The 20560-nt window shown below is 41.9% G+C and overlaps 1 protein-coding gene across 1 annotated transcript; it reads right to left on the minus strand.

Moving 5' to 3' along the window:
- Positions 1-510: 510 nt before the first annotated feature.
- Positions 511-19367, minus strand: hnf1ba (HNF1 homeobox Ba). The gene is given in 10 exon segments (XM_036559394.1): positions 511-2808; positions 5956-6074; positions 6525-6707; positions 7784-7910; positions 8772-8929; positions 12964-13199; positions 13327-13597; positions 14498-14697; positions 18814-19005; positions 19007-19367. Coding segments are annotated over 10 exon segments (1674 nt in total). The 5' UTR covers positions 19174-19367; the 3' UTR covers positions 511-2787.
- Positions 19368-20560: the final 1193 nt, after the last annotated feature.

Here is a 20560-nt window from a genome sequence, read left to right on the forward strand (position 1 = left end):
GCAATGAAACCTTGTCAGGAGTCATAAAAGCTTCGCCTTGCTGCCAAGCCTGCTTGTTCCGAGGGTTACGTGCATTGTGGTACACATTGTACTGCCCAGGCAGAAACACTCATCAGCAAACACCAACCCACACTCAGCCCCAGACAATGTGATGCATCGTGTAACGCTGGGCCCTCAGAGCAGCAGATAAGTTGGACAAACAATGCTTGTCAGGGCTAGGAGGTGTTGGGAAGGGGCACTAGTTCAATAGTCTCACATTCCTCGCACTCTTGTCGGAAAGAAAGCACTATAAGATTGCGAAACGCATCAAGAGCTTGCGAAAGGCAATAAGGCTTATTGCAGTCATGAGCGAAGCTGGAATAAAATTGGAGGAACAACACAAAGTGCTGATAATATCTTGTTACGCTGACCGAGCCGTGGCTGCTGTGAGTTTGTGCAAAGCTGACAAACCTTCACACATTTTCCACTGACATGTGAGGGAAAACATGAATGACAACAAAAGGACCACTGTTACCAATCTTGGGAAGAGCCTTTACTTGAAACATCAGCTTTTTTTCTCACAGTATAAATAATGATTTTTCATTGATTTTCATTTTATACAAAAATAATACAAGGAGGGAATCACATGGTTTTGGGTTGAGTGGCGCTGTAACCAAAACGGCAGTAGGTATATGTTCAGTAAATGCATCAAAAATACGTTTAGTGACCTTTTAATAGTAAGTATGGGATGCACAAAAAGGGCTGGACAGCAGGTGGGAGCTAAGAGAAGAAATGGCAACAGATATAACCTGACTAGATACTTAATCTCTTTTTCTCTATTTAAAGAATCCACATATCACTTTTTCATGAATGACTGTGAAAGAAATGCGAATAGTTTGAATTTACAGGTTATTACTGACTGCTTTGTGTTACTTCAGAGTTGGATAAGTGGCTAATACTGTTTCTCCAGGCTGAGACATCTAACCTTAACCCTCACGTTTATCAGCCTACACACTAATACAGCAAGAGACTCTTAATAAACTGCCATAATATCAAAAAGCACGGTGTGGTATATGGTTTTATGGGATCGTCCTCAGATATGATAATATGGGGAACTGATGGAGTAACAAGCAGAACAAACAAAGCGAGGACGCTTTGCTGTGAAGTTCTGTTCTTCCCTTTCTAGTCAATGGATGGCCTGGTTAAACTTCTTAAAAATGGCTTTTCGAGGGGTTCTTTAGTGAAGGCAATAGTTCTATCTCGAAACCGTGAACACTCAAGAATTATTTGAATGCTTGAATATTCTTTGCCTGGTTAAATGGTTCTTTTCTGATTCTTTAAAGAACCTTTTTGAAAATGGTCTCATCTAGCACTAAAAAGGCTTCTGCTACACTAAAAAGATGCCTCTTCAAGGGTTCTTTAGTGAGGACAATGGTTCTATGAAGAACCATGAACACTCAAATTGTAAGCTTAAAAGGTTCTTTCCATGGAGAAATGGTTCTTCAGATTGATGGAGAATGCATTGTAAAAAATGGTTCTATATAGCACTAAAAAGGGGTTACATAACAATAGCAGAACCATTTTTGGTGCTATATAGAACAATTTTCAAAAAGGTTCAATATAGAAGTATGTACAGCACATTCTCCATCAATGTGAAGAACCATTTCACCATGCAAAGAACCACAAATGTATTGTTCAACTGTCTATATAAAACCACTGTCTTTACTAAAGAACCCTTAAAGAACTATCTTTTTAAAAACTGTACTGTCACAAGTCAAAGAACCCTTTTTGGTACTATGTAAACCATTTTTTCTAAGTGTATGGTTTGCTTTTGGACGTGGGCTGATCCCCCTGTTTCTTTGTGCTTTCCGCTACATTGCATAGTCCTTCCTGTTCTAAAGATTGTCATCTCTAAATCACAGTTTATATGTTGAAAAAGACAAAAAAAAAACAGCAAACATTGATGATACAGACCTTGAATATGTACATCTTTCAAAGAAATGGCATAATAGTTATTTGTATTTACATCTGTACAGAACAGTGACTGCTCATACTAACCACTCACAATGGAAGACTCGCTATGATGTATGTGCAGCCCACAGTGTTCAATTCAAAGGAGTTGCAGGAGTTAATTTAACACCAGCACTTTGACTATGTGTGGAATGGCAAAGGGCAGTAATGACTAACCAATACTTCTAGAACAAAATACATTGATTGTCGTTTAATGGACAATTTGATTAGGCAATGTCCATGTTTAGGTGAGCTCATTAATGAAAGATGCTTCTTTGGATATGAACGGTTGTGTAAGGCAGAGGTTTCGTTCCGCTATGTCCAGAGCAAGGCTGATTAAAACCAAAGGAACCAAAGGCTTCCTCTGGACCATTAGGTAGGTGTGGATCCTTCTGTTGTGCACCTCTACTCCACACATGTCTCCATTTGTTCCTCAAAGGTGGATCATCCATGCAGAACAATGTTCATGAATCTCTGCATTTATGTCTCTCAAACAAAGAAGCAAAACACTGTTACAGAAGGCTTGGTCAGAGATTTCATGTTCCACTGTTGATCAACTGAAAGAGAGCGTCCAGATAATCCTCCCATCCCTCTACCGTGAAAAAAGACCAAGCCATAGCGTCCATTCTCGCTGTCAAGCTTGCTCTCCTCCAATACGGGTCCTGCTTTATTGACTGTCTCTTCGTCCAGGACCCTGGTTGCCAGTTATTAGCGGCCGGTTAAAGTTGCCACAGATACAGGGGGGGAGAGGGAAATGCACTCCTGTTGCTAGGCATCGAGGATGTCAGGTGGACGTGATCACCAGGCTTGCAGAGGACACTGCTGACAAAGAAGGGGAGGAAACGAAAAAAGAGGAAATGGTCAGACCTTATAATATCACACCTTACCATGTCAACAAAACAAAAACAGTGATGTAAAGCTGTGCATGAGAAAGCACAGAATTTCCTCAGCGGCCAGAGTTAACAGTAAAGTTATCAGGGCCCAGAAAGCCGCACCACACCTGACCAAATACATTCCTCATCTTTCTTCCGCCTCCTTTTTCCACTGAAACAGCCTTTACGGGATTGTTTGCCGTTTCTGTTTCTCCCTTTCGCTGTAAGGGCGGAGGCACGTGACCCCATCGTGACCTGCTGGCTGGCAAACAGCCTCACCTGGGTCACCTGATAAAGGTGCAGGCCAGCTGCCGGGGGCCAGACACATTAGATGCAAGTTGTGGAGGGGGGGGGGCGTATTTAGTATGTGAGGGGAAAAAAACAGGGCAAACAAGAGGGCAGTAAAGCCAGGTAAGCCAGAGTGTGTTCATAATATCCCCCCAGAAAGCCCATTGCCACTTCTTGCACCACCCAGTCCAAATACAGGCCACTGATAAGGGTCAGGAAGACCTGAAAGTGCCCTCTCAGCAGACTGAGGAATCGCATCTCCTAGACATGCTCAAAAGAACTATACTGAACATTCCTCATAAAGTGAAATTAAGGATTTCCAGAAATCTAATACATGTCTGCAAATATATATATAGTCATATGAAACATCAATTTCACTGTTGAAGTGACAATTAGTACACCCTCTACAGAGAACACAGTTCAGCACATTTTAATGCACAACTACTGTTTATTTGCTGAATTAAACACATTGCAAAAAATAAAACCTGTGTAAAAATAATGCATGTGGCGTGTGCAAAAGTTTTGACACATTTTATATTTTATGTTTATTTTTTTCAATATGTTAAACCCAGCAAATAAACAGAAATTAAGCAGTAATATTAGCAGGAATATATTCCCTGTAGAGGATGTGTATTTGAACTTATTTTTTCAACAAAACATGTAATTGGACCAGGAACAGTCATTTTTTAGCATATGACTGTATTTTAAAAATTAAGTATCATAAAAATCTAGGACTTTTTTTTATTTAAACCTGGGAATAAACAACATAATATTTTTGAATTTTGAGAAAAAGAAAAAGTAAAAGTGAATAGGATTCGTCACTATTTCTTGGTCATTACTCAAATTTGAGTAAATGGGCTCATGAAAGCCTTTATACAAAGGGTCAGATTTTTTTAAGTCTTATTCCTTCCATTGTAGCGTGTGATCAGACGATTCTCAGGTGGATTTGATTCACTCATCAGAGGATTTTGCACAAACTTGTGGAGTCCATGCCAGCTTGACTGCACACTGTCATTACAACAAAAGTTCTGAAATCTTCTGAAAGATACTTTTTAATTCAATTGTTATGCTGAAAATGCTAATATAATATGTAATTAAAAACACACACATACATGCACACATATATAAACATATATATTTAGGTATTTAGGTATGTGGAATTCAAATTACATTTATTATGCCTGAATATGGTTGTGTGTTATTGCTTCACCCTGAGTATTATGTGCATTTGGCTTTTTGGGCTTTATGTGAAAGGTCATGTGGGAGGTGACTCTCAGCAGTCAGAGAGTGCGCTCTGACATTAACGCCAAATCACGTCAGCTCACCGGCTAGTGGCCAGCGTGGGAAATTGAGCGTGTGAAAGCAGTTGAGTGCGGACTGCATTTCAGGCTAGAGCGCTCACTGAGGGTGGGGAGAAGTCGGAAGAGGCGTAATTAGTGAGTGTGCGCGCATACACACCACACACACCACACACACACCTTACCACCGTTCCACAGCAGGGAAACCAGCGGCACACAAGAGCTTTGATTAAGAGTGAGGGTCATTTCCTGGTCTGAGACACTGAGGGCTGGGTCAGAGAGAGAAGGAGAAGGCAGAGAGAGAAATAGAGAGGGCTGTAGGGACAGAGAAAGAGAGACAGAGGAAAGGAGTAAGGAAGGGAAGGGGTACGAATAAAGCGAGAGAGTGAGAAGAAGAGAGTGACTGAAGGAAAGTGAAAGTGACAGAGACGGAGAGAGAGAGATTTAGGGATAGATGGAGAGAGAGAGAGGGAGAGAAAGTGCGAAAGAATAGAGTGACTGAAAGGAGGAGAGAGAGGAAGCTTCATTTATCAAGTTGTGGCTGAGAGCACGGGTGAGTGATCAGTTAGGTCGTTCAAAGGAAATAGGCATTCTGAGGAGTATCGCTACGCCCTTCGCTCCACTGATTGAGATGTGCAGCAACCATGACCAAACCAAAGGCAGCAAACGGCCCCTTTTGTACAGATTCCTGACTTTACCAATGCTGCTCACATTAGAAAACTTTATAACTTCATTTTTTTGATGCTTCATATACTGCTCCACATAGTGGAGGCTTACTCTGACCGCTGAGGACATTTAGGACATTTAATATTTTTAGGATTTGGCCAGGTGAGATCAAGAAAGACCCCGTTTTGAGAATCACCACAGTACAGAGCTGTTAAGTGACTATATTTAAACAGTATTTACCCAGGAGAGACCCCCCAGTTGCACCATCTTGTTTACAGGACCATCCTATTATGACAGGGATTAAAGAAATTACCAAAATGACACAATTCATGGGACTAGCTAGTCTCATCTATAGCCTAGCGTTAGTATAGTGCTCATTGTGGACATCTGTTAGGGACATATCCTTCAGTGAGAATCAAGGTGTGGTGCATATTAGGGTAGCGTGGCCAACAATGAGAACATAGAATTAATACTTGTTAAAATGATTTTCAGCATCCCCCAAGCAAACGCACTGAGAAAAGTAATGAATTAAATGGACCATTTCCACATAAATAAAACATATTTCATCAACAGCGTTTGCCAAAATTAAGTAACCTTAAGGACGAAATTACATTAGTGAGTATATTTTATTTATGTGGAAATGTACATTTGAATTAAAGTTAATTCAATTCAGTGCTTTTTCAGTGTAGATCAATTGTAAACTGCAGCATAGAGACACTGACTCTGAATCAAAAGCATGGCCGCAGTGATACATGCAGGGCTCACAAATGCCGATTTAGTCCAAAAAAAACTACATATACCACCTAAAGGTGCAATTTTCAAGTACAGAGAATCTGACTGACCTGTTTGGTGGAGGACATGGAGCTGAGGGTGCTGAGGCTGTTGGTGTCCGTCACCACCATGGCGGAGGGAAAGCGTGAGGGGTGGGAATACTGTGGCGGTTCCTGCTTGTGTGAGTACACTGTGAAGAGGACACAGCAGTGGAGAGAGAACAGTTACATGTGAGTTTATTACAGAAAGCTGACTACTGATAAGTCTACTTGGAAACGTGTGTATGTAGGATGGACATGTTTTCAACAAATGAGCTGATGGCTTCATATAGGTTTTGTTTAAATGTAGGGATAACAATTTTCTACAGTGATAAATAGCCAAATGGACCCTCCCAGGAAGAGTCAGCTTCTGTGTTAGGAAAGGTTCACTCGTCACTCACTACTTGATATTTGCTGTACAGTAAACTCACTGGAGAACGATCATGGAACAACCGAAAGCTTTATCGTTGAGAATTCAAACAACATTACAACATGGCTAACACACTAAATAGTGCAGGATTTTTCCAATAAGGAGTGATTCAGAATGCAGATAATGTGCGTGGGGGGTTGGGAAATATATATATACTGAGGAATATACTGACTGTGTGAGTGTGTGACAGTGGCCATAAAGGGCTGCTGGCTCATGTGGCTGTGGGACTGCTGCATGAGGCCCTGCTGGTGGGAGCTGTGCAGCTGCTGGGAGAACTGGACAGGCTGTAGAGTGGCCAGACTGCCTGCCACACTGTTGATAACTGGCACTGTCTGTGCCTGTGACGTGTTCAGACCTGTAAACAGTACCAGATAGAAACAGTGTCAGTGTGTTGGTGTTAGGGTTATCTTAAACAGCAGTATCTTGGACTATGGATTGCCTGAATTGGTTAAACTGCCAAATGGATAAAAAGGTTATGTCTTGGTGCTGGGACCTGGGTTTTGATTCTCAGTGGTACCACAGATATCCAAAGCAGTGAGTCTAAGAGAGCACTGGCTGCACTCTCATATGGGTAGGAAGGATAGCTTAGTTCCTTTCTCCCTGGCAGTTCAAAGGGTAACTAATCGTCGGCATCAATTATTATTATTATGTGCACAGAACTGGTCAGTTGGCACTTTTCTACTAAAATCATATTCAAGTAAAATAATTAAATAAAAAAAATAATGATTCAAGTAGGAATAAAGTTGGGATGTCAGATTAAGGTGGGTTATCAGATTAGTACTTTTGACCAAAACACTTTTCTTATTAGGCTACTTTTACTTCTGCTTGAGTCATTATTTTAATGAGGTAACACTAATTTTACTTATAATTTTAAGCTGTGCTTTCTATAAATCCACAATGAAACATCTAGCAACTGTCAGACAGGAAATTTGTCAGATGCCATTCTTCTCTTTTTGTCAAATAAAATGGTACTGCCCAAAAATTCAGAGGCAGTCCAGGTGCTGATCCAACAGAGAAGCAACAAAGTGTGAACGACTAAAATGAAAAATTAGTACTATCTACTACTTTAGTACTAACATTGGAAAATAGTCAGAAAAGTACAAATCACTCTAATTTTAACTGAGTAAATACATGCAACTGAGTAAATGTAACTAGTTACCACAGATCTCTTGGAGTGACAGTGGGTGAGAATTGGCAATGGCTAATACTGGTGCGAAAATTAGGTAAAAATAGAAAAAATTCCATTTCCGAGGAAAACACCAGGCTGTGCACATTCTGCGCCACCTTATCCAGCTCATTAAGGCTTTTAGAATTGGTTGTTGAGCAGGGAAAATACAAAAAAGTACAAAGAAAAGTACAAAAACATGCCAAAAATGGGTGTCCCAGTGACAGGACAGAAATTGCTACAAGGAAAGATAGAGGAAAACTCACTCTGGGCAATAGCCATGACTCCAGAGATAGGCATGATGAGGTTCTGTGTTTGCTGGTGAGGGTGATGGGAGCTGTGGATGTTGGTCAGGGTGCTTACCGGTGGAAGACCTCCACCTGATACTGAGATCTACCAAGAGAAACACACACAGAAACATACTCTGTCAGACACAGACCAGCTACTCAAAAAGCTTCATCCTGCAAGGCAACTCTTAACATTTGTTTCATACATTTGCGTTTTGAACCTCAGATCAGTGACCAGTAAAAGGGCCGGAACAGTGTTATCAATGGCTCTGTAACTGTAACATTATCTTCTGCAGGCCTCAAAGAGGAACACTGTCTATTTGAATAGGCTGCTGGTCAGAGAGGAGGCCTTGCTCAGACAACCGTCTGAGGGTGCAGATAAGCCACAGTCATCCTCCCTTCACTCCTGCAGTGGCTAGTGCCTGACCGGCTAACACAAGTGAACTAGAAAGCCATGATGAATTCTATTGAGACGCAAACGACAGTCGAGTCAGTATCTTTGATATGACAAATATTTTGTGAACACTGAAGTCGAATGAAGATTGTCTAGCTTAAAACTCAATATTTGGATAAGGCTGGGTGGGGGAGGGGTCAGTTGTTTCACTGCTGCCTGGCTTAATCGAGCACTGCTGTCAGTCCGCTTGCCAGAGCAAGCAGAGCCCCACCCGCCACGGCATATAATCAATAACAACAGAATGTTTCTTTGTCAGGTTTATTGGCTTAGCCATGGCCGTGCCCTGTTCACGCTACCACAAGCTTTGAGGCCCATGCCTACCCTGCCGTGTCCTGTGGCTTAAGCCTAACTATCTTCCTGAAGCTTCGACCGAAAGAAGAACAATACAACATTTGTTGGGCCTCTGGTCGGCCAACGGCAGCGCCTATCGGAGGCCCTGCTTGGCGTTTGCTGTGTCAAAAGCAGTGCCCTGTCTTATCTTATCTGAGGCCAGGAGTGGCCAGGTGTGCTCACCATCTTGGCGTCAGGTGACAGCAGGCCGTGGCCGGGGTCCAGCGCTCCAGGAGAGACTTGCTGCAACACAGACTGGCCACTCGTCATGCCATTGCTGCCGTGATGATTGATGGTAGTGGAAGAGCTGACTTCACCTGGACCCTGGTTGTACCTGATGGCTGAGAAGGAGGGAAAGAAAAGAAAGAGAAAGAAAGAGAAATAGAAAGCGATAACATTACTTCTTGAAGTTTGTCTTGGCTTGCCGGAATGTGTGTCACACATGTTTATATGTAGGGCAGAGATATAGGCCTCTGACTAATTGTGTTTTCACATCAGCCAGAGATTCATATGGCTGCTTACTGGCCCCGGACAGGCTTGAGCAGAGCAAACAAACTCTGGCCCCTCCAATACAGATATGGGCCCAAAACAACCAAGGCCATTAGAGTGTGTACATGCAGCTCTGGGCTTGCACCATTCACTCTTGATGGTTGGCTGTTCCCAGAACACATTATGAATTCACTGGTATGCCTTTCAGGATAAAGACGTGGACTTTCAAAATCAAAAATGAAGAGCTATTTTATGGGAGAGTGTACTTTGATGTTTGAGTCCCATGTCCACACCTGGGAGTTGCAGTCAACTTTGCAGGAATTTCAGCCATCCCTTGTCCAGCGACTGTTTGCAAATCCCAGCCTCTTGATACAGACCGAGCAAACACTACAAAATCAATGCCAATGTCAAACACTTCTGTCCATCTGTAGACAGCACCTCACTTAGAATCCACCACCAGACTGACATGAGCTACAGTTATCTAGAACAACACATCAAGACTGGGACTGTCCTAAACCTTGTCCTTGACCTGACATAACACTATTCAGAGAATATGTGGTAACACTTTACTGAAGGGCAGCATTCATAAGGCTACATGAGTTTTTCATGACAACCGACATAAATGTATACTGACAATAACCATGGCTGAAATGAAATTATATCAAAATAGACAAAAGCAGCCTTTACTTTAACTTCAACTGATGCTTGTTGGAATAAGCCTTCATTAAGGTTTATGGAGATTTATGTCAATTGTTCTAAAAGGGTAATGGAGGTGTTATATAGCCTTACAAATCGTCACTGTCCAAAGAATAACAAGCAACTTTAAATGGTTAACTTTGTGGAAGAAGGTAAAAATGTTCTTTACTTTTTTAATGTAAGATAGTATAAAGAGATTTTATTCCAAGACATTTTGGAGCATTTCTGTTGGTTCGTTTATCATGAAATCATGAAAACATAAACTTTTATGAAGGCTTATTCCAAAAGCGTCAGTTGCCTTTAAGGCTGCTTTTGTCCTTTTGATGTCATTTCACCTCAGCCAATGTTATGACAACTACTGGAATAGCCCCTTATAAATGTATACATAGGTTTATGTCAGTGGTAATGAAAGCTTATGTAGGTGTTGTTAAGTCTTAGAAACAGTGCCTTTCAGCAAAGTGTTGCCAAATACTATATGCTATTCAGAACCTATAGCATAGGGTCCAGAAACACCAGAACATACTTCTACTCTATGGTGGCAAACCAATAACAACTGACCAATGAGAACACAATGCATGTCTTCTTCACACCAAACAAACAGTTCCTCATTCAAAGCTTTTATTCTCCTGTGTTAGCACCATCAACGTATCTCTACTGAACTTGCCAGGTTCAATAGAGGTCCAGCATGAATTTAGAGTGATATTTCAAGCATGTTCATCCTATGGCTCATTCGCTGGACATCAGGAGAAGACCACTCTGGCTACAAACACCACTCTGTCCCCCTCAGCAGCCAGCCAAGTCTTGGACTACTCTACAGCATCTTGTAAACACCAGCAATAAAGCACTCCATCGGGTCCATGGGCCGCTCGCCACACAATGGACCGACCACCATAAACAGACTTTATTTTATAGGCCTGTGCCCTGTAAAAGCGTCAGGGGGAGAAAGGGGGCTATTCAGTAGGGCACTGTCTGACATTGTCTGCCATTTACCCAGGCTGCAGGGCCTACTTCTTTCACCCTCTCTCTTTCAGCCAGGCTGGTTTGTGTTGTCTGACCCAGACCAACCAGCAGGAGAGCTGTGTTTCTGCGGCAACAAGGAAGCAAAATATAGCCTCTCAGAACACAGCACACAGGCAATGCGGGACAAAAAACATCAGATGCCATAAGCGATCGTAACTCTCCATGCAGAACCTTTAAGTACTCGAATTCAACATGACAGTGAAAGGAATACTACAACTCTCAGGTCCAATGCTCACTTCGTGGTCCAACAGCATCGTATAGAACAAGGCAGTTTTGGTGCCACCATACATTTCTCAGTCAAAACAGGGGGAAGGTGGGAAGTCCTGGAGGGGAGTGGTAAGCAGTGAGCTGCAGGACGGTTTGAAAGGCTTCAGTTCTCTCTGGGACCCATGTAATATCAAAGCCCTAGTGCCCAACCCCAGGCAATGCCCTTTATAATTCTGCTGCATATGAGAGACCTCCCGGGTCTCTGCAGGACGTACGTGGCCTTTCAGCCTTTCTGTGGCCTGCAGTTGAAAGTGCAGGGACAGTTGTTCCTCCAAAGGTCAAGAAGAAGGGCACCGCAATGGAGAATACATTAGAATCTTCTAATGAGTTTTAAGGTATGTAGTGTGAGGCTCAAATTAAATTATTTAATGGACCTACAAATAAACAGCGCTGCTGAACTGACTGCATTCCAGCAGGAAGCACAAACTGAGATGACATCACAACAAAAACCCATGCATTTACTTCAGAGCTGAATTTCCAGCGATATCTAATCAACCTGATCTTCATCAACAAAAGATCAATAAAGCTGGAGTAAGAGCCATTCCTTGCTCTGACCCTGTAACGACCTCTTCCTCCCGACCTGGTTTTGCCATGCTTGGAGAAAGGGAGAAAAGAAAGGGGGCTTTACCCAGAGCCCCCTTTTAGCCGCAGCAGAAGGGGTGATCAGTCCTGTCTGGTCAGAAAAGAGCCAATACTCCAGCGGACAGCTCCTGCTGCTCCACTCCTGTCCCTGCCTCAACTGCTACACTCATAAAGGTGGGGGGCTGGGGTGGTTCCAGCATTCCCTCCCCTAGCCCAACAGAGATAAATGAACCTAGGTTACAGTCACTGCAGTCTTCTAATACACCACAGACAATGGGGCCCCCTGCTAGGAGAGGGTAAAGAGAGCAGGGGACAGGGGAGCCCCTTATCAAAGGCCTAGGAGATGTAGTAGCCAAGGGTTTTAATTGTCAATTAAGCATGCATAATACAGACCATGCCTTAGCAACACGATGAGGGGGACCTGCTGAGCCATTCTTGTCAGGCCAGGCTCTTACACTGAAAAACAGCTGATGCTGCTAGCAGGATGCCTTGTAAGCCCCGTAACCCCCAACTAAGGAAGAGCTTGGAAAAGCAGTGTCTTCCACCTCTGACCCGACGTACCTCCACCCCCGAACCTCTGAAAGCTCTCTGCAAGACCTGAGGTCACTGACTGGTCAGGTGTGCAGAGGGGAAAATCCACAAGCAAATATACTAGCCAACCATCTGCAAGATTAAACAGTACGCTCAAGCCAACAGCAAGTCTTTTAACGCAAAGAATAACAACGACCAAGCCAGTTTGACCAGTCAGAAGCCAGTTTCTTTACTTTTAGTACTAATGCCTTGCTATATCACGTTAGGTCAAGGACACTAGCCTGGTATGTGCTTTTTTAGGCAGTACTGAAGAGATGCTGGCAGTAAAATGGCAAGCCTATAGGTACAAAAACACCATCTAGGTAAGTGGTGGTCCTGTGCTTGTGTGACCTGGGGCTGACCCTGGTCCTCATCCCAGGGTAGAAGCTCTTTGTGGCCCTGCTCCTGCCTGCTGACTCAAGAACAGGGACTGTAGCTACAATGTGGATTGTTCTCAGCGCGTTTTCAAAGCTTGGAATAACAATGGCATTTACTCAGTGCACTCACTCACTCACTCACTCATTCACTCCATCTTATTGATCATGCACCTTCTCGTCGCCTTCACCCTGATCTCATCCACTGTGTCAACTCTTTCTCCTCTCACCATAGGAAGGGAATGGAATCTAATGCCAACCATTGTTCCCTACACTAAAAAACTATAGCCAATCTGGACTTGGATCTGCAACCAAAGTCTTACGCAACCCCAGATGCCCAGTTTAGCTCAGCTAGATATGAGGAAATGGGAAGGTACCTTGCATCTTGCTAGGCGGTGAAGTGCTGGCCTGAGGATGGTGTGGCGAGCTGTGTGAGAGGAGGGAGTTCATGCTGTGCGCTTGACCGGTGTACGCGTCCATCGCCAGCTTCTGCCTGAAGGCCTCCTCCTTGCGCCGGTTGGCGAACCAGTTGTAGACGCGTACCTCTGTGACCAGGTTGGTGCCGAGCCCTTGGGCTTTGGATGGAGATACACCTCTCTGGAGACACTCCGCCCTGAATGTGATCAAGAAAGACAGTGGTCAAGAAAGGATGGCACAGTTGCTGGCCAATACCATAAACTTTTTAAATGTGTAGAAGATACTATAGCATTTTATAATGCTTATAATGCATGTAACATTACCGATTGCACTCTTCCACCAGAGCCTCCCGTTCCTCTTTGCTCGGGTTCTTTTGCCGATCGTATGCCTGGTAGAGTATCTGCTGGGATGCAGGTCCCCATTTGAAGCGGTTGCGTCGGAGCTTCTTGAGGGCAGGCTCAGTATTGGTGTCATCCCCATGCTGCCCCATACTCTGTCCAGGCTGACTGAACTCTGGGAAAAAAAGGAGTACCTGATCCTGACTGCCTTTGTCTGTCATATTAATGCCAGACCCTTGTGGTGCTTGGTTGAATTCTGAAAAATGAAGAGAAATTGTCTTTGATGCATGTCATCGCATTCACTTTCCATTACCTTCTCATAACCTGACATTTTAAAACAAAAAGTAAAAAGTAATTTTAACATAAAATAAAAAGTTTAGAATCCGGACAGAACGTATGTGTATGTCATGTCATAAACCATGGAAAACACTTACGTTTCCGTACTAAATGTACTGAAGGCCCACCCCAGTGATGTGAATGTACCACACCAGTGACAGTTTAGTACCTTTTTGTTCTGGGAGTGTACTCCAGATAATCTCAGTATAATTACTCATCCTGTAGTGCTGAGTTCTCTGAAAGGCTGCACTGGTAGTGTAGCAAATCCAGTATCTATCAACTGGAACTGAAGGCTGTTATGTGCTAATAATAATTTTTTGGTCTGATAAAACTCAAAAAAAAATAATTGTGAGCTATAGCAAAGCTGCCTGTGTGCTGTCACCAGTAGAAAGGACTTTAAAAATGGAATGACTTAAATAGAACTGAGAAAAAAAAATTATTCCTTTTTTTTAAACATCGATGGAGAGTGTTGTATATGGTTCTATGTAGAATAAAAAGGGTTCCTCTGTTGTCATAAACTTGACATCATAACAATAGTGCTATCTAGAACCATTTTCTATCCATCTGAAGAATGATTTTACCATCCAAAGAACCATTTAAGCATGAAATTGTTCTATTTGGAACTCATGGTTGTAAACATAACCGTTGCCTTTACTAAAGAACCCTTGTAGGACCATCTTTTTTAAGTTTGTAGACAGAGATAGATAGATAGATAGATAGATAGATAGATAGATAGATAGATAGATAGATAGACATCATTGTACAGAGTTGAATTTTCAGACTAAAACTACCAAAACAGAGTGTAAAAATGTAAACTTACGCCGCAGGATCTCGCGCTGCTTCCTGACGTACCACGTGTAGAGCGCCGCGCGCTTCTGCGTCTTCATGGGCGTGCCCTTGTTCAGGTGCTGAGAGAGGTGAGACTGGTTCAGGCCGGTCAGGTCCACCACCTCGCGCTGAGGGATGTTGTGCTGCTGCATGTAGCCTTTGATCATGCGGGCCGCGCGCCATGGGTCCTCACTGCACGAGAAACGACCGAAAGCGCGTTTAAACAGTGTTTATTTCACCACATCACACTCTGAAATGGCTCCTTAAGGGCTCATAGTGAAGGCAATGATAGAAAAGCGACATTTGAATGCACACATGCACTGTGAACTGAAATGAGTTGACTTAAAAAGCATGCAAACTTACTGCAACTTAGTTAAAGCTTAAATACGCAAATCAGTAAACAAACAAACAAACAAATAAGTGTTTATTGTGCAATTGTTCTAATTTTACAGCATGGCTCTTCGCATAGTTCTTGTCTAGGATGGAAAACCTTTCAAAAAACGTTCTACAGCACTTGCTATTCTTACAAATCAAACGTTTTTGTTGTTGTTCTATGAGTGACCTCAATTCGAAGCAGCGTTAGTGTGTGTTGAAATATATGAGCTGAATCTGCAGCCTAAACAACAGCGTAGGTTTACAGGACTGAGTCTGGTTTATATCGCTTATAGAAATGCTAGCTCTGTTGTATGTTAGTCAGCCCGAACAAGTGTATATATACAGAGGTATAGCGAGTTTCTAATACTATATCACCGGAATAACCTATATAAATATGCCTTATAATGTGGATTAACGCGTTTATTACTACATTACCTGAATACTTCGCCTGTACAAATGTACGCTATTATACTGTATGATCATATTAGCCTACAGTATTGTTCAACATGACTAAACTACCTGAACACGGACTCTGGGAAACGTTTGTTATAGAGTATAATTATATTACAGCGTTAATTTTACGACTAGCCTACAAATACAGTGGAGTCAAGACCCCGTTCTGTTTGATCAGTTACGAAAAACGAATATTGTCTTTTTAATTATAGGCTATTTTTATATTGTTCATTATCATTATATATAGCATAATGTATAATATAATAACACATTATTAACATATCATTAACCTCTGTTAGGCCTGGATTCTGATTCTGGAGGAAAGGAGAATCTCCATCAAAGGGGAACTCCACCCCTTTTTCAAAATTATTGCAAAATTCAGTGGTTCAGATGAAAATAAAGTTTTTCTTACATTGGTGGTGACAGGAACCAGACGTCCACCTCTAAAATCTCCCTCACAGAAAGATATTACATGAAATGGTTATGAATACACTGTCTGAGACATTTTTAAAGATAGTTTTGTGATTAAAAAAATGTCTAAAACTTATTTTAATCAGTAACATAATCCCCAAAGAAAGCTTTTTTTTCAGATTTATGACTATTTTAAATCACACTCGTTACATATATAAAACTCAGAAGACACGTGTAGGTTCACTGGTGGTTTTGGATAGTAAATAAAATGGTTATGTCTGTGTTGCAGACATTGTGACCCCTAGTTCCTATCACCACCACTGTAAAGAATAATCAATTTTCTCTACAATAAAGCATTTTACATCAAACCACTCAGAATGACTTTGTTTACATCTCACTGAATTAGGCAGACATTTTGAATTCCCCTTTAAGTGTGAATGACTGTAAACATATTTAAAAAAAAAGCTGATGAAATTGATTCTCCGAATTTTCTGGAGTTCTCTGGAGTTTAAATAATGCGATACTGAGTAAAACGAATAAATCGTGAGGTAAACAGGTAAACAGCTCCTGCTGCTGGACTCTGACATCGACATGATCCGCTCTAAAGAAAGCTGGGTCTAAAGAATTCTGCTTAATGTGAGCCTCTCTCTCTCTCTCTCCCTCTCTCTCTCCTGGTTTAAAGAGGCACAGGCGGTCGTTAATCCCTCTCTAATAAATGAGTGTTAATCATTGCATTCAGTGGCTGTAAAGACTTCCAAAGGTTACAGGCTTCAGCTCAGCTCTGATCTAATTACGACCCGCAACAAAACATCTCCACTAGCTCACTCCGCGTCTGTTATGAGCCGGATTTTTTTGTAAAAGTGACGATTTGTTGTTATTTTTTTATCCAGTCTTAACAAAACACAGCAACTTTAAAAAGGCGAAAAGAAAAAATGAAACGATTCAAAAGAGCCAATGAATATTTCTTTCACACGTGTAGATTTCACTAAACATTACAAAGACACAGAAGGAAAAGAAACGAAAAAGAAAAAGAGAAAGAAAAGAAAAGAAAAGAAAAGGAAAGAAGAAGAGCCTCTGAGAAGAGCAGTCAATAAACACCGAATTAACAAGACACAGGGGACACAAATAACTAAATAAAAGGTAACAGGCCGATTCGTCTAAAAACTTCAGCGACTCTATGAAAGAGTAATTTAAAATGAGACGCTTTTATAAATACTGTATCCGCTGAAATGTTCTGAGTGACAAATAAAAACAAATAAAAAGCGGTCAAGGTCGCGTGCGGTCGTTAATATTAATCTGAATTAATATTATATTAATATTACTCTTATCGATGTGAGCTGCGGAGTGACAGAGCGGGTGAGCGGAGCTCGGTTAGCGCGCTGAGAGTGAGAGCTGAGGGTCAGTGCTGGACTCACCGCGCTACGCTGCTCGGAGTGTGTGCGGTGTGTGCAGATGTGCGGAGTGTTTGGTTTGCAGAGAAAGAGCGGAGAAGCTGGATTATGACTTTCACCAATGAATAACCAGAACCTCCATTCACACTAATCACACGCCACTGTGTATCTTTCAGTTGATGATTTATAGAATAAAATTAATAATAACTCCGCTCCACGTGCTCCGGCTTATATTCTTTAAAACTGTGTGTTGATGTTGGAGCTTAAAGGTTCAGTCTGGGCTACAAGAACACACTGTAGGAGAATGAGAAGTATAGAAAACAGTTGAACGGAAATCTGCTCAACCTTAAATTTATATTATAAAACATGTATATAAAATATTAGCATTGTCAAAAATTATATCATTATTATTGTTGTTTTATTTTTCTGACGGCAGACTTTTTTATTATATAATTTACTGATAGAAAGAGAAACAACTGCATTTATCTCACTTTTTAATGTTTAATACAGCGTGTTTTAAAACACTGATCTGACGTATTTAAAATTGTGTGTGTGAATATAGAGAGTATATATGAGTGAATATGAGAGTCAGAGCTGATATTAATCCGTCAGAGCTGATATTCGGAGTGCAGCGCGCGCTGCCATAGTTAATGATAAATAGAGCTTCTTCACTTCATATTTCTCTAAGTTAAAGAAATAATAACCCGAGTAGATAATTAGTAACCAGAAAGTGAAAAGATGGAAAAGTGGCGCGGGGTTTTAAATCTCTACACAGCAGCTTTGACGGCTCCTTCTGAAAAACAACACCTCACAGCGCTTATTTCTGTTATTAATGCAGCCCAGTTCTGTTTACCACCGCCTTGCAGCTCCTTACATCAGTCAAAATAGCGCCCTTAAAGCACTCTATTAAATATAATTCGGTTTATAAAATATCTCTCAGTTTGCTGAAGGTTACTGAGGAGACTGAACGGGATGGGCTGAAGGTGACAATCTCACCGCGTCCTTTACTTTCTGACTTACCGCGCCTCTTTCTCCACATTAACGCTGCTCACTGAACTAAAATGAGCTTCATTAAAACAGAAAAATCACCGGCGTTAGATTAAATCTGGTGCTGGAGAAACTCGTATTTTGTAGAATTTGTACAGTGTTGGTTTGGACTTTTAGGCAAAAACACTGCAGGTGTTCATTCAGTGCTGGAGAGTTTTTTGTGTGGTAGTAACTGTGAAAATGACACTCTTGGCGCTTCGTTTCTTTACTAAACTGACTATTCTGACAATAATACACTTAATTTAGAGCCCAGACAGTTCAGTTTCATTTTTTTTTTCACTTAAAAAAACTTTCTGTTTTCTTAAAGAGGAGTTAAACACCCTCACTCGTGTCACCCTCACTTTTGTGTCAAATTGTTTTCTGATTGAACACATTGTGTTAAAAGCAACACAGAATGTGTCCAACTGAACACATTGATGTGTCTAGTTAGAGATTAAATCTGTTGTTTTTAACATTTCCGTTTTGAAATTACAGCAAAATCAAAGCAGGAAAACAGACGTGTTGAAGGATCTTTTACAGGAGTTCATTTGTGTCCAGCCGGACTCAAATAAATCCCGTGCGTTCATTCACTGTTAGACGTGTTTACTGGGTGTCTGTATTGCTCAAAACCGGGGATTTCGGTGGGACTTACGCCAGCATCCGCTCCACCTCGGCCCTCTGCTCGACCGCCTCTTCAGTGTTGAGCGCCTGGAGCTCCTTCAGGATGGGTGGCGTGTCGTACTCGTCCCCGTCCTCCGAGCCCTCGTCGCCGGACAGTTTCCCCCTGCCGTGCCCGTTGGAGAGAGTGTGAAACACGGGCTTGTGCGAGTCCGTCTCGCCGCTGACCGGGGGACGTGTGGACGCCCTCGAGCTTCACCCCCAGCGCGGCCGGCCGGGGCTCCATGTCGTCCAGCGCCTGAACCAGAACTTCTCTGGTGACTCCAGAGTCTAACAGGGCGCTCAGGAGCTCCTGCTGCAGAGACGTCAGCTTAGACACCATCTCCGCTAACATCCAAGAAAAATGGAAGAAAAGAGAAAAAAGGGGGGGAAAGGGGAAAAAGAGGAAAAATGTTCCACTTAACGAGGAGGGAAGAGAGGGGAAACAGGCTCTCCTCTCACCTCCAGGGCCGAACAGACAGCCCCCGCGCGCACACCTGCTTCTCTGGAAAGCCTTGGCTGTGTAACTTTGCCATGATGCCGTATAAAAACAGCGCTGAGTTTTCTCGGGGTTTCTTCACCACCCGTACTCCGGCAAAGCCACGCCCCCCGCGCTGAAACCGGCTACTCACGAGCGCTCCGCGTCTCTCGTGCTAAGGGCGGCCAAAATTCTACTCACGAGCCACGCGGACTGCTCCGGAAGCAGCCAATCACAGCACAAGAGGCGCGAGACTCCCAGCCAATCCCAGCGCAAGGGGCGGGGCTTTGTCGGAATGCTGGGTGGGAAACGAAAGGAGCGCTATAGCAGTGAGTGGGCCGGCTGGTGTTTGGAGCCTTTATGCAAATGAGCTGTGAGTGAGAGCTGTGAGGACGCAGAGCGTGTTTACACTGCAGCTCGCCTGCTTTTATTGGCCTCCGTTATCAGCAACTCTTTAGTGAACTTCGGACTTTGTTAGAGTCTGACTGTTGTGAAGGGGGGAGGATAATAATAATAATAATAATAATAATAATAACAACAACTTTGGAGTTTGTCAGATTCTGATTGTGGTAAAGGGACACGAGGACAATTATAGTAAAATTAACAACATATTATTATACATATAAATACATTGTATTTTTATAGTATCGTAAGTTATTTTTATTTTACTTTATTTATTATAAATGAAAATAAGATCATTAAAAAATACTGGATAAACACATGCTGTCACTGTAATAACAGCATAATAACAGGACAATAAGATGTGTATATATTCGAGCGAATAATGTACATATAAATTATTGATATAAACTGTGTTTAAACATTTTTAAAATTAGTGGCTTATTTTTAAAAATCATAAACTGTTTCTTAGTGTATCAAATTTAGTAGGTTGTTGATAAATACAGGCCTGTATAAGCTGTATATTATTTATTAATCCCAAGTGAAAGGTGATTTAATGAACAAATGAGTTTTGTTTTGAAGTTTGCTGTAGATCATCTTTACGTTGACGTTTCCTACAAAGACGTCAAATTTAAAGTTCTACTGTAAAAACAGACACTGACACAGTTGTTTTAGAACAAACTGGCAAAACGAAAAACGCTGTAAGTGTTGAGTGATTCCGGGCTCGACAGGAGAGGCTGACTGTTTTTATCCGCTTCAGAGCAACACAGCTCTAAACATTATCAGCGTTTTATTTTTAATTTTCAAATTTATTATTATTATTATTATTATTATTATTGTTATTATTGTTATTATTATATTTTTG

Source organism: Colossoma macropomum, unplaced genomic scaffold (assembly GCF_904425465.1).
Source record: "Colossoma macropomum unplaced genomic scaffold, Colossoma_macropomum, whole genome shotgun sequence".
In the NCBI taxonomy this organism is placed as follows: Eukaryota; Metazoa; Chordata; class Actinopteri; order Characiformes; family Serrasalmidae; genus Colossoma; species Colossoma macropomum.